Source organism: Balaenoptera borealis (assembly GCF_965194805.1).
Source record: "Balaenoptera borealis genome assembly, chromosome: 9".
NCBI classification, from domain to species: Eukaryota; Metazoa; Chordata; class Mammalia; order Artiodactyla; family Balaenopteridae; genus Balaenoptera; species Balaenoptera borealis.
In genome coordinates this window covers 44,071,162-44,093,628 of record NC_138873.1, presented here as the reverse complement: position 1 = coordinate 44,093,628, position 22,467 = coordinate 44,071,162, and the positions used below count along the sequence as shown (strand labels likewise).

The 22,467-nt window shown below is 37.0% G+C and overlaps 1 protein-coding gene and 1 long non-coding RNA gene across 2 annotated transcripts in view; both read right to left on the bottom strand.

Annotated features, from left to right (window-relative positions):
- Positions 1–11,796, bottom strand: part of GPRC6A (G protein-coupled receptor class C group 6 member A) — a 34,716-nt gene extending 22,920 nt beyond the window's left edge. Inside the window, 7 exon segments of the mRNA XM_082406307.1 lie at positions 2,245–2,502; positions 2,505–2,776; positions 2,779–3,082; positions 5,476–5,621; positions 5,624–5,708; positions 5,711–5,777; positions 8,199–11,796. Coding sequence (XP_082262433.1) covers positions 2,245–2,502; positions 2,505–2,776; positions 2,779–3,082; positions 5,476–5,621; positions 5,624–5,708; positions 5,711–5,777; positions 8,199–8,392 — 1,326 coding nt within the window. The 5' untranslated portion in view covers positions 8,393–11,796.
- Positions 11,797–14,621: 2,825 nt separating this feature from the next.
- On the bottom strand, positions 14,622–20,129 carry LOC309635304. The gene is made up of 2 exons (XR_014248748.1): positions 16,615–20,129; positions 14,622–16,301 (listed from the first exon to the last, which is right to left on the bottom strand). It is a non-coding gene; the product is annotated as an uncharacterized lncRNA (long non-coding RNA).
- Positions 20,130–22,467: the final 2,338 nt, after the last annotated feature.

The following is a 22,467-nucleotide window of genomic DNA, read 5'->3' as shown; positions in this document are numbered from 1 at the left end:
TTTTCAGCACTCAACACAATGGCTGGTAACATCGAGACATCCAACAAATATTTGCCAAATAATTGTGTAAATAGTAGTTTGACTATTATACATTCTCTCATCCCAAATACATCACTCACTACCTTGTATATCATCCACAGTAGAGGAAAACAAAAAAGAAAACCAAAATCATTATTCACAACAAGGAGGTGGTATTCTCACACACATCTGAGGAACATAAAAAAAATCTGTTGAGGTAAAACAAGTATGACTGTGCTATCCCTGAATACTGCTCACAGACATCATCAAATGTGGAGCCAAAGTAAGGATTATCCTCAAATATTGGAAAAAACTAACTCCTTTAAAGTTATTTGAATCTAAAATCATTCAGAAAGTATTGTTTAAATATTAGTGAATTTTGCCAGGGGACAAAATAATTTTTAGGAATATATCTTTGATTAGTGACCCTAAATGTTGCTGATCTTTTAAATTTAATGTCTATGGAGAATTCTTCCTAAAAAGACAATTGTTTGCATTATTTGTCCAATTAATTCTGGCATAGACATGGCTCACTCGTGATCAAAGGAGCAAGGTACTCCCCTATTCCTCCTTTCCAGTCTGTTTCTGTTTGTTCTGGATTACCATGCTCCCGGGGTGGGGGGGAATAAAGAATGACCCCAGGCTCCTAGTGTTTAAATAAAACATTTTAGAAGATCTGCTTCAATTATACTTTCTCAAGATTTTTCCTCAGAATGTTTGAGACTTATTCCTGACTTAAAATACTTTCCCAGAGGATAAATAGCTATTGCTATTTGTACTTCTCTTCTTTTATGAGCCTCTTTATAGCTCCTCCCCTTTATCCCATCTGCCTCTGATTGTCTATTTTCTCTCCATTACTCTTTCTCAACCTCTCATTCTTAAAATTTCATGTAGTGGTTTCATTATGTTGGTCTACTTAGCTTAGAGTTTTGTTGTTGTTTTTTTTTAACCAATCCCTCATTAAAGTTTTACATTACCAAGAGTATGCTTTCAAACAGGCATCTTAAAATCACTAGACATATAAATATGTGTGTGTGTGTGTATACACACATATTTTAAAGAAAGTTTTAATTAAAAATCAAAATTCTAATCTCTAGTCTTACCTCTTCATTAGGTTTTTTTCTGCCTTGCATTTACAAGGTGAAAACTAGTTTTAAAATGAGCTACTTAAAACACCCTATGACCATCACATGCTTCACCCAAATGTAAGCTGATCACTTCAGACCTTGGAGCTTGTGTTTGTGGGTATTAAAAGTAAGAATGACAAAAGTAGAAACAGCCTGCCATGGACATTCACTTATGTGATCAGAAGAATTGGATCTTATTCCCTTTTACCTTTTTTCCCTAACAAATGTAAAATAAATATCTATTTTGGAACATGATTCTGCCTTAAGACAGACAGGTTTGGCTTTGAATATACGTTAGTGAGAAATTTGTTTCTAATGAGTAAAATTTATCATATAAAGCAGCAGTTTGCTTTTAAATGCCTTGTTTATGAACATTTTAAAAACACAATGGAAAATTTTCACTAAATAGGGCCATATTATGCTTTAATTAGAGTTTCTACAAACTAATCAAAGAGAAGAAAGGGAAAGACTTCTTTTACACAATTAGTGGTTCATTTAAACCTGAGAGATCATAGGACTTGTTATGACTGACCTAACAACATTCATTTGAAGAAGACTGGAGTCCTAGGGAGACTGCCCTAAGTAAGAGTCATAACTGGAGGCGTTAGGACTATATCCACCAGAGACACCATGAAAACCAAAGGGTATGGAGTCAGAAGACCCAGACTAGAGTCATATTTCTGGTACTTTCAGCTTTAGTTTCTTTATGCATAATATTTAGCAATAATAAAAGGAATCATTAAACATGCCTGGTCTTGTGTTTGTTAAGAGCATCAAAAGAGATAATCATTTGAAGCTTTGAAAAACTGCAAGATCAGATACAAATACATAAACTAAAGGAAAATAGCACTATCAACAGAATCTTCTTGGAAATTAAAAGAACACAACTTTGGTGGGTCAGAGTAGGAGGTGAAGGTAAAATAAAAACTCTATTATCCTTAAGAACAAAGAACTAGTGATAGAAATACAGGTTATTCTAACACTGAAAGTATCTACTTATAAAAGGAATACAGTTAAGAGCAGTTTATATAAATATTGCAGATTAAAGAAAGGAGAGAAATGATGGTAGGGGAATTTTCTCGGATATGTGAGTTAGTACCTCCCATGGTTGAAAGGCATTGGGGTTCTGACTGTCTGGAGCTTGGCACAGATCCCGAATGGCATAACCAAGGGCAAACACTGCTAGCTGAATACTGTGAACAAGTCCCGGCTCAGTGTAATCCCACAGGAAGTCATTTCTCAGCGAGAAGTTCCTTTCTATATCCTCGTTAGCCTTGTAGGCCAAAGTCCCCTGAGAATAGTTGGAAATGCATTGACTCAGATCACTGTCCTTAGTATATGCACAGGCAGAGCCTTGAGCATGGCATATTCATTTAAGGGCTTGTTATTATCACTGGGAAACATATGCAGATTTTGAAGAAAGGAATGGAAAGAGGACATATTCCTTCTTGTAAAGGTAAACCCCACAACTTTGCCAATCTTTTTAACATTAGGAATGGTGGTGATCTTGGTGGCCATTGACCAGTTATCGCTAGCAATCCAGATCTTATTTATATTCCTTTCAATGGCTTTACTGAAGAGATTGAAAACATGGAACTGACTCAGAAATACCACAATGACATTAACCTGGCTTCTGCTATGATTCTCTCAAGTGTCTGACTGATCCTGACTTCAATGGTTTTATCTGAGAGGAAGGCTGGGAGAACTTCTCTGAAGGCTATGCACACATTATTTGTTGAGGTCTGAATTGCAAAAGTGTTGAGAGCCAGTCGTCCATAGTCATCATCTGTGGTCAGGATACCAGTCCAGTTCCATCCAGATTTCTGAATCAGGTGGGCCATTGCTTTAGTTTGGTAGAAGTCACTGGGCACAGTCTGTAAAAATGAAGGAAAGCGAATTTTGTCACTTAAGGTTTCTGCATTTGATTCATAACTCACCTGGAAATGGACAGAATCTTTTAGTTATGGTGTTGATGAGCTGCAGGTGGCTATTCATAGTAGATATTCTTCTCTTTGATTTCTGTGAGTTTCCATAACATTTTCTAAATTCTTTGATCCTTTCCATCCTTCCCCCTTCAATGAACTACTTTATAAATAGCTTAAATCATGATATTTAGTACCTGGTGACTGTTGAGAGTCATTGCTTTTCAATCATTTGGTACCGTGTATAGTATAAGCCCTTCAAGGGTTTAGGCTCTATTTTAAATCTCCATCTACACTCCTATATCCATTTATATCTATCTTATATCTCAGGCTAGGGCCAATAGTGGATATTATTTAAATACTTAGAGATAAATATGGGAAAATGCAGTCAGTCAAATAAGCAAAACGAATTTTCGGACACCTAGTTTGTTCAAAGTTTGTATAAATGACAACTTTGATGATTTTTATTCTAGGTAAAATAAATTATCCAGACAAATAATCATCTGTCCAGGGGTCAGTAAACTTGCTTCTGTAAAGGACCAGATGTAAAATATTTTAAGCTTTGTTGGTCATGTGTGGTCTCTGTCATATATTATTTTTGTATTTTTTGTTACAACCTTTAAAAAGTGTAAAAATCATTCCTAGCTTGACATCTCAAGAGCTTGAAAGCCACATTTGACCCACAGGCTATACATTCAATAGTTTTCGGACTCCTAATCTACTCAAAAGAGCAGCAGCATTTTAGGAGACCTCCCTAATGTGTGCAAAGTTTTGCCTAATTTACAGCTTTGGTGATTTTATTCGAGGGAGAGTTATTACCTTCCACAGCTGCAATTGCACTGTGCCACTTCCTCAGTGATTTTTTTTTTTTACTAATTACAGCAGCTACATAGTATGGGGGAAAGACAATAGGCTTTGGAGTCAAACAAACTTAGAATCCTGATTCCAATACATTTGGCAAAGTTAGTTAACATTTCTTTCCCTGTGAAACAACAGGATTCTTGTGAAGATTGAAGGAGAAATTTTAAATAGATAGTGGCACACAGTGGACATTCACTAAACCTTAATTCCCTTCCCAGTACCTGACATTACTATGCTCACCTTCACTGTGCCACCTGGGCTTCTGCAAAATCCGTGTTACCACGGAGAGTCCCCTCTCCTATTGTGTGATCTATCATGGAAATTACATTTTCACATTAAACAACCATTGTTAAAAATAGTCTACTTTTCTTACTTGTCACTTAACTAACATTATACATAGTCTAGAAATTTTGGATTAAAGCCTTATCTCTGAGATATTTGGGGGAATAGTTTTTTTGTTTTGTTTTGTTTTGGACTTAAACTTTTCATTATCAACTTCTCTAGGCTATAATATAATGGAACTCTAAGAGTTTTGTATGGGTATATGCACTTATTTAGTCTAGCTCCAGAAAGTTACATATTTTGAATTCTTATGTACTTATATTATACATGTATATATTTCTATCTGTTCACTTCTATCAGATGGTCATTTCTTGATAATCTGACTATAAGCCTTTTCTAACCTTTTGCTTCTAATCTTCCTTGATCTTAGAAAGTAATGACCTAGTGAGTTACAGAGTGATGTGATATGAAGGTTAATTGGTTCAAAATCAAAGCCAAGAGAGCTTACTTGACTCTGAGTAATGTGCAAGAACTTAGTGCAGGGCTGTCTAATATATGCTTTGGTCTTTCAAAGACCATTTTGCTTACTTCCTGGTTAGTGGTTTGCATTATAGGAAGCTCAGTAGTTCACAGTCTCTGCTCAAAGTCCTTCCATCATACTCAGAACAAAGTGCAAACCATACCACAGCTTACAAGATGCTATGTGACCCCACCCTTACCCATCTCTACAAATGCATCTCTTACTCTGCTCCTTTCTGCTCAAACTGACCTAACCATATTGACCTTTTGTTATTCTTTGGACATTTCAACTTTGTACTTACTGCTTTCTCAGCCTAGGTACTCTCCTCTTCTCCCCATCTTCTCTTGACTGTCCCTTTTCATTCAAGTTTCAGACTGAACGTCACCTCCTTGAGAGTCTTCTTTGACTTCCACGCCCCTTTACCCCTCACTTCCCCTGCAGTTTTCTTCATGGTACCTGACTGATGTTATTTTAGAAACAAGGCAGTTGAGGTGCTCAGAAGTTTCTGTCTTATCCAAATAACACTGAAAACTGTCAGAAACTAGACCTGACAGATTGAGGATGACTACTCCCTTAGTGCTTTGATCACTATGCTATCCATAATGGGGCACATCCTTTTTTTTTACTGAAGAGAAAGAAAGGTTAAAGTAAAAGCATCTCCCCCACTGGCTTCCCAGATTACCCTGATCCTTTCATGATAAAGAATATGATCAAACCCAGTGTATGGAGGTAGAACAAAACCCACCTGTGGCATGAGCTGTAAATTCAACATCCGGGAGACAGCCATGGTTATTTCTGAGTAGCCAGCACCTATGACAGCCTTACCCCTTGGCATGTATCTGGAATAGTCACACTTAAACTCCACGATTTCTCTGGAGCAGTTGAACTTAGAAACCTCAGAGCAGCTGCCATTGCCTCTGTGACATCTATGCAAGTGTCATAGATTTCATACCCTAGTTTGACTCCAGATAATAGTGTGTTGAATTATTGATCATCTCAATGCTGTGTATCGTGGCAAGAATTTGAAGAAAATTTGATATTTCAAAGCTGTTGAGAAACAAGTTTTTTTGAAATTAGAACATAACTCTTCTACAGACATGATGATATCCTATTTTACTCTCATTTCTGCTGTATAATAATTTCTGAATCAGTGACGCTTATCTCTTGAAGGATCTAAACTTTATTTATTTAAAAATAGTTTTTGATGGAAACCTTTCTCAAGAGTATATAAGGGGACTTCCCTGGCAGTCCAGTGGTTAAGACTCCGTGCTTCCAATGCAGGGGGCGCGGGTTCGATCCCTGTTTGGGGAACTAAGATCGCACATGCTGCGCGGCCAAAAAATTAAAAAAATTTTTAAAAAAAGAGTATATAGGAACCCATAGTTTCTCAAATGGAGTCTACAGAAGAGGATTTAACCTTTTCTTGGTTAATTTCAGGATCATTTTGAATATTCAGTTTAGTATTCTACAGTATGAAGATGTTTTCATAGTTAGATGTCAGCATTTTATTGCTGTCCAAGAATCTGCTTTTATAGACTCTCCCATTTTTTACTTTTGTGATGCTAATCTATTGTTGTTGGAAACCAGAAGAATAAGACTCTTAAGAATGACTTATAAAACAGGCTCTGGGTAAACGCACGATAGCTTTCTCCGAGATAACATGCACTATTTCAGTTCCGAGACATAGATATTTCCCCTTTTAGTGGGTTTTTCCAGTTGGCTTCTGGACTTGTGATTATTCCAGAGCATTGAGTTGTTTAATTACTGATTTACTGTTAAGTTTATTTCACCCACCACTGTATACAAAAGGTTACAAACAGTGCCTAATACAGAGTAAGAATTCAATAAATATTTTTTGAATGAATATAAGGGGATATTGTTGTTCAGGGTTTCGATATTTTCAAGTTTCTTTTAATTCATTTAGTTATGATAAATTAAATAATATTTGGATAATGCTGTTTGTCATTACAGACTATCTAAATGTGAAGTTTGGCAATGAACATTAAGTGTTTAATTTAAAGAAAGAAACAAAGAAGAAAGGTTGAAGTAATGAATTGTCTGGCAAATAAAATGTGTAATATTTTCAGAGTCCCCCACATGTTAGCTCCATGAGAGTCTGAACCTCTTTGGTGTTTACCTCAGTATCTCCCATGCCTAGAATGCGACCTAGGTAATGTAGGCATTTAATAAATAGTTGTTCCATGTTGAATGAATACTGTTTCTCTCAAGGAGTGACAATACAGCAAAATGATGTTCAGTGACTTTTTTTGTCCAGAATAAATTTGCTTATTAGACCAAATGATTTTTTTTTTTATCATTTTCCATCCTTATTTGTTGGCCTATGATTGTGGGCCTTAAATCTGCAGTGCCTATTTAGTGCTCTGAAAAATCCTCATTAACTATTTTGGGGTGTTCACTGGTATTCCTGATAATCAATGATTAAGATGACAGTAGCTCAGAATACCCAACTTAATGCCAGGAAGGAATCTTAGAGTGATGTGGGATCACATTTTACCTGAAAGCATTCATAGAGGGCATGCTAAACACTTTTTGATTAAAAAAAGAAAAAAAAGGAGGAGAAAAGAGGAGATTAAATTTACATACAGAAGTATCAAGATAGAAATCAGGATTTGAGAGTTAGAAGGAAGCACTGGGATCACATTGCTATAAAACAGAAGCTGATGCTGCCTGTCTTTAAAAGTTATCCAGGCCCTTATTTTACAGAAGAGAAAAGTCAGAAGCTGGAACTCAGAGAGTTTAAATGATTTGCCTAAATCTACAAAATTACTTTGTCCCCAAACTGAAATTAGAATTCAAATAGCCTGTTCTCCTTAAAGAAAACCATCTGTAGTATCCTCCATCCAGCTTTATTCTTCTATAATACACCATGACAAATGTCTTTTCTGTAGTCAAGCTTTCACAATATAAAGTGTTCATGAAGGAAGAAGGAACACTCTGAGTTGAAGTAGGGTTCTTAATTCATTATGAAAGAATTAGGTGATTTCAAGAATGAAATAAATACAGTGTTGACAAAAATGTTAGTATGGAGAAAAATTTTAAGTGCAGTCTATTTTAAACAAAGAATTAAATAAAGATCCATGTTTGAAACAACCCACATTTGTGGGTTATAGAAATATAACTGTGCTATGTATGCTTGTAGTGGACAGGCTACTGCGTCTTATTGGTTTTCTCGTGTGACGTCAGGGGTTACTCTTTTTAGGCAAAATCGAATAAATATATTAATGGGAAGCATTCATTGCCTCTGTACTTGGAGGTTGATTATACATATAGTGCTAATATAGCTTTCTTGTAAGGAAGAATAGCAAGACTTAACTTTATGCAACGTAAAAATATATGAGTTTAAATTTTGTTAAAATAATTTAGATGTTAATACAAGTAAACATTTACATGCCCTAGTCTCACTGTATAATCTTGAAATCTAAATGTGTTCTCTGAAGCTTTACTCACCCGACACACTTCTGGATTTCTGGCCATCTGGGGTAGTCTTCTGAGGACAGCATTTTTTCATGAATGGCAAACAAACCTCCAATCATGATATGCCCTGGAGAAGTGGCAGCCACAAAGTCATCAGGGGTCTGGCAAGGCTGGGAAGTAGCAAAAATAATCACAAAACAGGTAATCAGTACTATCAGTAGTGCCATGTTTCTATCTCATTTGCTCACTTCTTGCGAGTTCTGAGGAATCATTGAGCTCACAGAGTGCCAGCAACATCATTCTAATTTCACCTGTAAACACCATATAAAGTATTGGATAGTGTCAAGGGCCAGAAACACTCAGTGTTCACATACTTGATGACAGTCAAAACAGTTCTTCACCAATAAGAACATAGCAGACTTTCTCACACTCCGTTGTTGATGAGTGACGGCAGTAACGCCAGGTAAAGCTGGTAGAATTAGAAACACAGCTCCTCACTGTGATAGCATCTTTTACTCAACTGACATGTCAAGGGCTTTGAGTCATGCTGGCATTTCTTTTGAAGTAAGATATAGAATCTTCAAGAGGGAGCCGTTTGGGAAAGTTTTCCCATTTCAGAAATGGACAGTTTTGGGACTGCCCTGGTGGCACAGTGGTGAAGAACCCGCCTGCCAAGGCAGGGGACACAGGTTCGAGCCCTGGTCTGGGAAGATCCCACATGCCGCGGAGCAACTAAGCCCGTGTGCCACAACTACTGAGCCTGCGCTCTAGAGCCCGCGAGCCACAACTACTGAGCCCGCGTGCCACAACTACTGAAGCCCGCGCGCCTAGAGCCCGTGCTCCGCAACAAGAGAAGCCACCGCAGTGAGAAGCCCGCGCACCGCAATGAAGAGTAGCCCCTGCTCACTGCAACTAGAGAAAGCCCGTGTGCAGCAACGAAGACCTAACGAGCCAAAAAATAAAAATAAAATTTTTTTTTTTTTTTAAAGATCATTCTGTGTGCAGGATAGAGAATAGATTCTTTATCACGGTGTTTTGTTTTGTTATTTATTTATTTATTTATTTATGGCTGTGTTGGGTCTTCGTTTCTGTGTGAGGGCTTTCTCTACTTGCAGCAAGTGGGGGCCACTCACTCTTCATCGCGGTGCGCGGACCTCTCACTATCGTGGCCTCTCTTGTTGCGGAGCACAGGCTCCAGATGCGCAGGCTCAGTAGTTGTGGCTCACAGGTCCAGCCGCTGTGCGGCATGTGGGATCCTCCCAGACCAGGGCCGGAACCCGTGTTCCCTGCATTGGCAGGCGGATTCTCAACCACTGCGCCACCAGGGAAGCCCAAAAATAAATTTTAAAAGTAATAAATAAATAAAATATTCTGAAAAATTATATAAAAAAAAAAGAAATTGACAGTTTTGCATTTTCCAAGGTACCACATTCAAGGCACAAAAGCTGCAAAGTAGTTTATAAACTGTTTAGAAAAATAGCATCCCAAATTTATTTCCCCAGAAAAGCTCTATGTAAAAAATGAAATTCAATTATATTTAGGTATTTATCACTGTGAGTTTACATGTGTTAGAAATAAGTAGTTTCTGTGGTGATGGGCAAAACTAAAAATGAGATGAAACTTGTCTGATGTAGTAGTATTTTGCTTTGAACAAGAAAGTTCTGTCATAGATCATTGACATTTCCACCGCTGTTTGTAGATTCTATATTTATACATTTGGAACTCTTCAGGCTACATGTTCTCAGTGCTTCAGAATCTGAACTAACCAACATGACTTTGTGGATATCTTATAGAATTTAACAGAAGATAGGTAAACCTCAGTAACTGGCACTATCAAGAAGAAGTTAAAAAATTTTAACTTTACTTTTTAAAATCAGTCTTTTTCAAACATTGGTTTAAGGAGGAATATATCATGGGCAAGCAATTCCAAATCTAATACATCCAGTTTATTTGATGGGTAGCAGATACATTTAAAAGAATTTCAGAAAATAAAAGAGTCCAATGGCAATTACGATATTTTTCACCATTGAAATTATCCTCAGGTTCCATTGACGTGTGGAGCTGTGCCAGCTGAAAGGTGGAGAAGTCACAGCCCTTCACATGGTGTCACATGTTTCCTTAAGTCTTACCATTTTTACTAGTGGCAGGATTTCCTCTTAGGATCCAATCCAGTGAACTTCAGTTGTCCAGAAAGTTTAATATACAGGAGTCTGAAGACTCTTCAAATGTTTAGCAATTGCATTTTACCTAATTAATCTTTATTATTCATTTGTGTATGTGTATATGTGCAATTGGATAAATTTATGTTTTCATGAATTTAGTTGTTTTGCTCAGATATCTCCAAGATCTGCTATGATTATAAGTTTAAAGATGATTTTGGTAAAGATATACTAAAAAATAAGAAATTCAGATAATTGTCTATCAAAAGTATATAATAGGTATTAAGCAACTCAGAATGATTCTGAAGATATGACCCTCATGTGACCATATTGCTCAGACCTGACATTTATTTGAAAAATCAGTGACAAAAGTTATGCCCATGATCTCTTAGGATGCAATTTTAACAATATTTAGGGTCTTTGTTATCTGACTTTCTTATTTTAATAAATATAATCTAAGTTGGAAAATCTATTCTATAAAGGAGCCTTCTGAAAGTAGGAAAACAAAAGTTTTCAAAAGCCTTTGTCCTGTAAAATTCAGTGTCATGTGGCAGAAAGTGCTCAAGCTTCAGAAGCTGACAGACTGGGTGACCATGAATGTGACCATGAATGAGTTACAGAACTTTTCTGAGCAATAATTTTCTCATATATAAAATAGGTAAGATACTCTATCTCATGGATATGTTTTGAAACTTGAGCTGAATCGATTTGTAAAGCTCCTATATTCTAGTTGGCACTCAATAATTAGCTCCTGTCTTAATCCATCAGGGCTACTATCACAAAAATACCATATACTTGGTGGCCTGTAATCAACAAACATTTATTTCTCACAGTACTGGAGGCTGGGAAGTCCAAGATCATGGCGCTGGCAGATTCAGTGTCTGCCGAGAGCCTGCTATAAACCTCACACGGTGGAAACGACAAGGGAGCTTTCTCAAGGCTGCTTTTATAAAGGCACAAATCCATTTGGGAGGGCTCTGCCCTCCTGACCTCATCACTTCCCAAAGTCCCCACCTCCTAATACCATCACCTTTGGGCTTAGGTTTCAACATCTGAACTTTGGGAGGGCATAAACATTCAGAACATAGCAGTTCCCTCCTTCTCCTTCCCAAAGTCAAACTGAAAGTTATTAATTCCTAAATTTGGAATGCTTTCCACAATTGGTTAAATAATTGTTCAGAGCTCTTTCTCAAACATCTTAAATGCATGCCTGGTAGAAATGTTGATGTTTATAATTGTACCATTAGCTGGTATTGTCTCCCTAAAATATAAATCCATTACTGAGTTCAGGGTGAAGGAAGATACAGAGTATACTAATTACTTCAGAATTTCACTGGACACATTATCCTCATTGTTGTAGTTTTTATTATTACCAAGATTTGATTTTGGACCAGGGACAAAACTTTTAGCCATCATTTTGAATCTACAGTTACTGTACATCGTCTGCAATTTACGAAGACTTAAAAATGACAACAATAACTCTTACTATTTCAAAAGATATTTTTTTTAGCCTTAACTGTTTCTGAAAGACAAAAACTGGAAGAAGTTTTGAGAGATGAATTACTGATGGCAGTAGCTTACTCCTCCTTTTGATCTCAAGGTTCTATATTTCTTTGTAACTATCTTTATATGAAGAGATATCTGCCTAATATTATTTAAAGGGAATAGTACTGAAGTGATAGCACTACCCAAGTAATTCTTATAAAGACACCATCGCCCTGTTGGGACAAGTATAGTAAGGGATGTAAAATCAATGAGTAAGGGTGCTTTGCTCTATCATTAGTTTGTAGCACTTCGATGGGATGACTTACTACAGCCCCAGTAAGCTAATCTGAGCTACAGTAGTCACTAGATATGATCAGCATCTTAGATGGCCTATATTACTATTATCATTCACTTGCAAAAATCAAATTATCAATTAATATGATGCTTAAGCAGCATTGAATGCTAGAGGGATACCATTGTACTGTATGTAAGTCACAAAGTTCAGCAAACTTCAGCTAGAGGTAAAATTAGATGGCAGAGGCCTAAATCCCCAGTGGACCCAGTTGGCTGCATAGCTAAGTAATTGATTTTGTTTAGTAGGATTTCAAATATATCAATAATTTTAGAGTTGGTTCTTAAGAAGGTTATAAAACAATTGAGTCAAATTTTGGCCCTCTTGCAATCTTTCCTCTGTTGAGTCCCCTGTTCCCTTGTACTTACTCAGCTTGTCTCAGTATTCCATCACTGTGTACTCCACATTGAATCGTCAGTTACCACTGCAACACTTCCGCTCCACCATACCCCGTCTGCTGTACTCCTGTCTGTAACTGAAATTTCTCTCCTAGCATTTTTTTATGTAATATATAGTTTTAGTATTAGGAAATTAATTTTCTTTAATGTTCAACATAGAGGATATTATCCTACTCAGGTCATCCTAGGATGTCTATGGATGGACTTCATAAAAGTCTGTGAATCCCTTAAAATTGCATAAAAATTTTGAGTGAACGTGCTATATGTGGGTTTTTCTGGGGAGAGCGTTCAGTGCTTTTATCAGGTTATCAGAGTCTGTTTCCCCCAGAGAAGTTAAGCACTACTGTCTATTATGACTAACTTGAGTCTTGCTTCCCAGGAAACACAGGAATGTTTCCTGAGATAATGATCTTGCCTTTGTTGTCACCTATGTGTAACTCAAATCATCCTCACTAATCTTCCACCAACAACTTCATCATTTGTTTGATACCCATTCATCATTTAACACCACCAGTCAAAAGACCCACAAAGTACTTCTCATCCACCGCAAAGCAGAACACAACTAGCTTACCACCCTAAGAAGACCAGGCCTACTTACCTTACTTGCCACAAAATGAAGGGAAGGATAGTTGTTTTCCAGTGAAGTTAAGCAGCAGAAACAGTCTATACTGTTTCATTAGTTCAGACCAGAACAGGCCAAATGTTCATTTTTCAAAGCTATTTTCATTTTCTTTATTTTTTTCTACCAATCATGCAAAAAATGCTGTTATTAAAATAATTATTTTGTTGTAATTTGAGGGTGTGTGTGTGTTTCCCTCTTAAGAGGAGAACTTTAATAATTTAGGTTACCATTTAGATCTACCTTTCATAATCTCACATGGAATGGTAATGTAGCATTTCATCATCTTCTCTTTTAGCTCTGATATTACTGTTCCAGTTATAAAAGTACTTCTTTCACCCAGCTCATCCCTAATTGTAAAATAGGCAAGGAAATCAGAATCCCAAAGGATTTGCCTCAGTATCCAATCATTGCCTCAATGTCTTTTTATGTATTAATTGAATCTCTCAAATTTCAAATTATATTTTATCTTCAGTGGAGTTATAAAAAAGCTAAAAGGCTTTCATCTTTTGTATAAGTTGCACATGCTTTAAAGCCATTTTCAATATCAAGCTAAATTGGAAAAACAAATCTGCTGAATCACTACTTTCATGCTGTTGATACAATTAGTTGATTGAGTGAACATCTCACTTTTCAGTTTTTTGATGTGTACATACATAGTCCAAGACAAGTGCTTAGCTCTCTTTTCTCTATGGTAAATAAATAATGCATAATTTATAAAATAAATTTTCTTCAGGAATTTGCAAACTGTGCTCCTGTATCCCCACATTCCTTAATAAATATTCTGCACACAACAGATGCTTATGTTGGTGAGAAACCTACTCCTTCTTACTCAGGTTACTGTGTTGAGCTCAAAGTTGAAAAAGTCTAAAGATAATCTTTTTTTACCCTACAGATGTTGATACTAGAGTATTTTCAACGTGTTTGTATTTGGGTTTTGGCTTTAACTGTCACTTCCTTAGAGAACTTATTCATTTTCTTCACAGCATTTATTAATATCTCTCACAGCTAGTTATTTGTTTACTGTCCATCTGCTTCATTATATTTTAAAACGCTATAGAGATTATGTCCACAGGGTTACTTGGCTATATCCAGTATCTTTTACAGGGCCTAGCACATGGTAGACACTCAATAACAAGCTTTTGGACAAATGAATGAGTACATTGGAACAGCACAAAAATGCGTGGCTACAGTTTAGACTGCCCTTCTTGGCTGGGTGCGTGTAGCTTTAGGAACCTGCAGCACCCAGAGGAACTCTGAAAGCTGAATATTGGTAAATCCTACTCACAAGCTAAAAGCAGAGACTCCAAGTTCACATTGGTTTTCTCTGGTTTGTGATCTCAGAACGAAGATTTGTTTGGGGACTCAGTGACACCTGCTCCCCTATTTATTCATTCTGCACCCTCCACTCCTAATGAGGTGGAATAGTAAGCACCTGGCTGATTATAGATCCAACAGACTGTTCATGACCTGTTATTTGTTTTCAACATACTCCATCAGGTTCACAGTTCACATTGTGAATGTCACATGTCTGTGTTTTAAGGATAAATAACTTTTTATATGTGCTTCACATGCAGCAGTTTGTTTCAGTTCAGTAGCAGGAACAGGCCAAAGTAAATGATAAGTAATTAGACAACAAACTCAGAAACTCTGTCATATGAACAGGTTATCAGTGGAAAAACTACAAGATCGCTCAGGAATGGGAGTATTTCCCTTTATAGGTTTCACATCAATATAGGCAGAAATAAAGAGGTTGGTGAGTTTGAGTGGGAAATAAGACATTATGTAAGAGACAAGCTCAGCTCTTCTCCCTTGAGAGTCCAGATAATCAACAGATTTAATCCCTCAAACAAAGGCAGGCAAATTTGCTTAAACCAGGTTGGTGAATTATTGCAGATCTGGCTGCTTCAGCTGGCAAGCAATCACTGAAGGGTTTTTTCAAAGTTTACTTATAGAAAGAGATAACAGAGCTATTGAAAACAAACAGGTAAAATCTTCTCTGTTATGATTACAAAAGACAATGTAACAGATAACTTATTTAGACAGATAACAATTATACTTATGACTGCTGTATAGAATCCTAGTTGGTTAGACTCAATTGACCAGCATCATTTAGCTCTTTGAATCCATCAATTTGTCCTCAAATACTGTAGAAATAAATGTATATAATTCTTTAAATCTGTAGAGAATGAGAGTTGGAAACAAGAAATAAAGTTGAATCATAAACATATGTGTGCTGATAGACTATTATCCACTTCCTGAGGTACTATCAAAGGTAAACTGATTATGTAGCAATTCAGTGCTTTTGAGGAAATGTAGAGAGAACTTGGATCATTTATACTTGCAATTCTAAGGCATGCTTTATCTAAATTAGTCTCAGTGCCTGGCAATTGATCAAAGTTACTTTTCATTTGTCTGTAGATTCTTTCCTTTCTTGGTAAAGAGGCATATTAAACCGTGCCTATAGTGTATTCATATTCAGTAAATACTTATTGAGTGTCTGCTATGTCTCTGACATAGGTGCTGGAAAAACAGAAGTGAACAAAACAGAAAAAAAAATCCATCCCTCATGAGGCTTACGTTCTAATAAAGGAGGCAAATAATTATACAAAATGTATGTTTTATAATATATTGGAAGGTATTAAGAAGGTTATAAAGAATAATGAAGCAGTGAAGGGACATAGGAAGTTCCGGAGTCGGTCTGGAATTTTGGTCAGGCAAGTTGGTTATTCAAGGGCTTGCTGAGAAGATAACATTTGAACGAAGATTTAAAGAAGGTGAGGGAGAGAAGCCTATGGCTATGGGAGGAAAGAGTGATCCAGGTAGAGGAGTACAAAGGCCTGAAGAGGGAGCACCCAGAATAGCAAGGGGGCCAGTGCATTTGGAGTAAAGGGAGCAAGGAGGAGGGTAGTAAGAGGTAAAACAGAAATGACAGGGACCATATATGAGGGCCTTGCAAATCATTGCAAGGACTTTGGTTTTAAATGAGAAGTTATTGGAAGGTTTTGAGTAGTAGAGTGATATATCTTGATTTACATTTTTGTTAGATCACTTCATTGCTTTCTCATTTTCTTTTTTTTTAAATTTTTATTGGAGCATAGTTGATTGACAATGTTGTGTTACCTGGTTTACATTTTTTTTTTTAATTTATTTATGTATTTATCTATTTATGGCTGTGTTGGGTCTTCGTTTCTGTGCAAGGGCTTTCTCTAGTTGCGGCAAGCGGGGGCCACTCTTCATCGCGGTGCGCGGGCCCCTCACTATCGCGGCCTCTCCTGTTGCGGAGCACAGGCTCCAGACGCGCAGGCTCAGTAGTTGTGACTCACGGGCCTAGCCGCTCCACGGCATGTGGGATCCTCCTGGACCGGGGCACGAACCCGTGTCCCCTGCATTGGCAGGCGGATTCCCAACCGCTGCGCCACCAGGGAAGCCCCACCTGGTTTACATTTTTAAAGGATCAGTTTGTCTCTGTGTTGAGAGGAGCTTGGAAGCCAGTTGGTAGCCGTTGCAGTAATTTAGGCAAGATAAGGCTGCCTCTGATGAGTCTGGTAGCAGCAGAGAAAGTGAGAAGTGGTCAAATTCTGGACGTATTTAAAAAGTAGAGCCAGCAGAATTTGCTGACATCATTACTTAGAAAAATGGCCAGCTCTAAAATATTTTTTTCATTTCTCAGTTTCCATTATATAGCTACGCTAAGGACGCTGGTATAGATTCAGGAAGTCAAATTACTTGGCTATAGAGACTACATTTTGAAGTAGATAAATGTTCAAGAAAAACTACATGATATTTCTCAATATTTTGTACCATTATTATATTTATCCTAAGATATTCAATAAAATGGTATAAAAGATAAAATGCAAACAGTTTGTCTTTTCTCTTACTAAGTATATAGTAAATATTATTTTTAATGAGGTGTGGCCGAAACATTTATTTTGAACTTCATGGTTCTGTCTTTGTGTTTACCTAACAATAACAGAATATGTCCATCTCGGAAAATGGAAAAGATCAAACGTTTGGCTTTAAAGACAGTAAAGGGAAAACAGGAAAAGAATAATAGTTGACATTTTTCAACTTTTGAACTCTGTCACTATCTCTTACTTAGTGTGTTTCCACACTTCGCTTTCATGCTTAGTTTAAAACCACTATAACTTGCTTTAGTAAACAAGACATGATAAAAGCATTTTCTTGTGATTATGAAGTAAACAAAAAATTTAAACTCCACTTAAGAAAATATCTTCCAGGAGAGATAAGAAAAACAAAACACTGATGAGTTACAATTTCAGTGAATGATAGAATGCTAGCAAGAGAGGTGTCTGATGACTTCCTAGTTTGGGTGCTAGGAAAATCTGAGAGAATTTTATGTGAGCTATTAGAGGAAAAGAAAAAATTAAATCTCTAGGTCAAGGTTTCCCAAACCTCCTTAAGATGTTAATAGTTGTCCTTTGGTAAAAGGATTTTTTATTTAAATAAAATAGGAAACATTGGGTTAAACTAAGTAGTCATATCCCCCCTAGCCCACCACTGCAGCCCAGGTCTCTGATTTCTCAGCCTTTATTTACCTTAGAGAGAGATACAGCCACATGGAGGTATCTTTTACAAAACGCATGTGCTAAGTGCTTTGTCCATTTGAAAATGGGATTTGTCCCTTTTTCTTACTGATTTGAAGGGGTTCTTTATAAATTCTGCTAGACATATGAATTAAAATTATTTTCTAACACTGTATATCTTGTCTTCTCAAACCTCTCTCCATTGTTATTCTCTGAGGTATCAGAGAAAAATAATGTCCCATTTAGGTTAGAATGATAAGTCCAAGGAAAGAATTTCATGGGTGAATCAGGAAGGGATTGTTCCTTTGTTTCTAAACTGGAAGTTTCCATAGATGCCAACAAAACCCCACAATGAAACTGAAGCTGCAGTTTCACTTGAATGCTGTATTTTGGACCCTGAGGAAAATAATATTTGCTAGTTTCACTTCATCTTTAGGATGTTTAGTCAGAATTGACTCCTAGGATAAAACACAGACAGGCCATCAATAAATACCTTAAGCTGAGGTATGACCAACAGTGCACATGTTTAAGTTAGTTTCTCTTTTAATATCTTATTAGACAGAAAATAAACAAAACATGAGTCAACTAAGTCAGAGCTGAAATTCTCTCTCCACCGTCGAATAGTTGAATGAACCTAGCTAAGTAACTTAATTTCTCAGATCCCTTATCTGTAACAGGGCTAATAATACCAACCTCCTAGGGTTGCTATGAGGATTAAATAATACCAAGTATGAAAAGCACCTAATTTAGCACCTGGCACCAGTAGTTGCTAAATAGGTATTATTAGTGAAAGGAGAAGAAGTAGAGTCAGACTCTACTCTAGTATTTTCGGCATGTGGATTAGATGCAAGCACTAATTCTTCATTTCTATTTTGTAATCCACTCCCAAAGCACTGGGTCCAAAATTGAGCAGCCTCGAGGCAGGAGACTGACCCCTGCAGTGAGAGGGCCTTTCTCCAGAAGCTCCAGAGTTCATATTCTAGGCTGAATCCAATCTTTTTTATGGTTATATTGAAAACTTTAAGAAGTTATTTGTAAATTTTGGGAAAAAATTTCCATTAAGAAGAGATTTTGTAATATAATAGGGAAGTTCTTTATTCATAGGCCTATTTTTTTTTTTTTTTAAGTCAGGAACAAGGCTTGTGACAACCTAGAAAAAATATTGTTCAACATCCCCACCTACTGGTAACTCTAAATAATATTATTCAACTGGTGAAAGAACTGAAAATTCCTAGTTTTAAAGATATGAAGTACTACTAATAATGATAATGATTAATGTGTACTGAGCACTTACAAGGTCTTGGAGACTTTCTCAAGAGTTTTATGATATGGTAAATCACAGAATAATAAACTGCTTTGGATTGAGTCAATATAACCTAAGGAAGCAATAATAATTTTCAGCGTTACCACTGGGCAAGAGAACGAATCACTGACTCAATCCAAAGCAGGATCTTGGGTCCATGTCATCTTAGGTGTACAAGATTGCAACAGCCTTCTAAATGGCCTCTCTGCCTCCAGTTTTTTCCCAAGCCTATCCATTTTGTGCTGTGACATTAATTTTCTCATGATGATTAAAAACAAAGAAAGGAAATAAGTTTCTGAATAGACTTTAAAAAAAGATTTAAAAAATTTTATATCAGAGACAACAGTCTTAAAGCTAAGACTTTCAGTTGATAGGGTTGAACCTGTGGGAGAAGAAAAAATGTAAAGATGAAGCGCAGAAGGCAAGAGAACATGAAGCATTTGCCTTATAAAGTTGATGTGAAAAAATATGATATCAAAGCAGATTTCCTCACCCTGATTAGAGTAAGCTGTCATAGGCCAGAGGGAATGGGAAATTGGGAAAAGACGTGATCTAGATGATGAGCCGGAGCCTGGTGCCATAAGGGAATGACACATTTAGGGATTTGGGGAGAGAGGGAATGTATTTTACAAGTGGAAGGAATATAAGTAATCTGTGGTCACAGAATGGGCCGGAGAGCTTGCCATATATTCTTTGACACTCCTGTCCCTGAGAGAGGAAAGATGAGATCTATGGCCCCTCTCCTTGAATTTTGGCTGGTTCTATAATTTCTTTGACCCACACAATATCACAGAAGTGACACTATGCCAGTTTCCAGGCCCAAGTCTTAAGAAATGGGCCGTTTCCACTTCCTGACTCTTGGAATAGTCTAGGAGCCCTGAGGCTCCATGTAAAATCCAACTACACTGAGACCTCCATGGTGGACAGGCCACGTGTAGGTACTCCATTGACAATCTCAGCCCAAACTTCCAAAACACTAAAGATGTGAGCGAAGCCACCTTGGACTCACCAGAGCAGCCCTTCCACCAGCAAAATGCCACTAAGTGACCTTAGGTGATGCCACATAGAACAGAAGAATTGTGCAGCTGAGCCTTGCCTACATTTTTTTTTTTTTTTTTTTTTAGAAATTCACGTTATTTATTTATTTATTTATTTATGACTGTGTTGAGTCTTGGTTTCTGTGCGAGGGCTTTCTCTAGTTGCGGCAAGCGGGGACCACTCCTCATCGCGGTGCGCGGGCCTCTCACCATCGCGGCCTCTCTTGTTGCAGAGCACAGGCTCCAGACGCGCAGGCTCAGTAATTGTGGCTCACGGGCCCAGTTGCTCCGTGGCATGTGGGATCTTCCCAGACCAGGGCTCGAACCCGCGTCCCCTGCATTGGCAGGCAGATTCTCAACCACTGCGCCACCAGGGAAGCCCTTGCCTACATACATCTCATGAAATCAAGAGATACAATAAGATAATGGTTGTTTTGCAACACTACATTCTGGGGTAAATTGGTAGCCAGCTATAATCAGAACATCCCCATGCAGCCCAGTCTCAACACAGCAGCCAGAGGGAACATTGAAATGTAAGTCAGATCATGTCCCTCCTCGTCTCAAAACTCTGCAAAGTTCTGTAAACTTTTTGTAAAGTTTGTTAACACTGTAAACCCCAAAGTTCTTACAGTCACCTTCAAGGCCTTACATGATACAGTCTCTATTACTTCTCTAACTTCATTCCCTGCTACTGTCTCCCTTGCCCACTCACCACCTGCCACTCCGGCCCTCTGCTCTCCAGGAAGAAACTCAGCATGTTCCTGCTAATGGCTCTAGCAGTTTCTCTGCCTGGAACACTCTTCTTCCACAAAGCTACTTTGCTAACTCCCTCACCTGTCTTAAGTATTTTCTCAAATGTCAACTTCTCAATAGGCCTTTCAATGAGACCTATCCTGATGACCTTATTTAACACTATTAAATTGTCCCCACCCCTGGCACTCCCACCCTCCCAGCACTCTTGATCCTTATCCTGTACTATTTTGACTTTTTTCCCATACTTACGCCCTTTTAACGTACGACATAATTTATTTATTCATAATTTTATTAAATTGTTCATCTGCTTGGGTAGAATATGAGCTCCCCAAGGGCAAGATCTTTTTCTGTTTTGCTCACGGATGAATCCCAAGTGCCTGGCAATTACTGAAGTACTCAGTAAGTACCGTTGAATATTTGAATGAATGAGTTTACCTCGAATTAATACTGTTGCAATGTCTTCTGCTGAACATACATCGGTCTTCAAAAAGTAAGTTTAATTTAGTTTTAAAGAGAAAAATATGTTAAACTTTAGCTAACTTGAATTCTCTGAATGTGAATCTATTTTCCCTGCTGTATGCATTTGAGCCAGAGGACCCTAGGCAAGGCTTTTCATCCTTGGAAGAAACAATTTTCCAAATAGAATATAATCATCATCACAGTCATTATCATCATCATCATCATCATCATCATCTTTGTCACTGCTTGAAAACCCAAACTGAAAAACAATTTTACCAGTGCAATTCCTTTTGTGAGACAGGAGTAAAGCATCATCTCAACTATTTTCATTTGTTATTCTCAATAGTTTTCCTTTTTGAGCCCAAATTAAATTTTCATCTTTTCCTAGTTTGCTGAGTGCTTTGGTGTGAATGGTTGCTGACTTATGTCAAATGCCTTTTCTATGTCTATTGAGTTTTTTTTTTAAGAATTCTACTAATGTAGTGAATTTTACTGATTGATTTTAGAATGTCAGAGTATTCTTGCATTCCTGGGATGAAACCCCTTTGTCATGATGTGTCATCCTTTTAATATATTGTTGGATTCCATTTTGTTAACAGTTTCTGTGTCTATGCTTATAAGGGATAGTTTGTAATTTCTTTCCTTGTAATGTCTTTGTCAGCTTTTGATAAAAGGGTTATGCTGATCTTGTGAAATGAGTTGGAAACTATTCCCCTCTCCTCAATTTTTCTGAAAATTGATAGAAGTCACGAAAGAAACCATTCAGACCTCAAGTTGTCTTTAAGGAAAAGTTTTTATTGTGGTTTCAATTTTTTAAAATAGAAGAGGGCTATTCTGATTTTCTATTTCTCGTATTAGTGTTGATGAGTTGTTTTTTAGAAGAAATTTGTCCATTTCACCTAGATTTTTAAATTTAGTGGCCAAAAGTTGTTCCTAAATACTGCCTTATTATCCTTTTGCTATCTGTATCTAAGATCTGTAGTGATATTTCCTGTTTATACTTGATGTCGGTCATTTGCATTTTATCTCATTTTTTTTATTATTATTCTTGCTAGGGGTTTATAACTTTTATTAATCTTTTCAGATAATCAACTTTTTGAATATTCTTTAATGTTTATCTTTTATTAAAATGATTTTTTTCTCACATGTTTATTATGCTTTTCCTTCTACTTGGTTTTAATTTGCTTTTC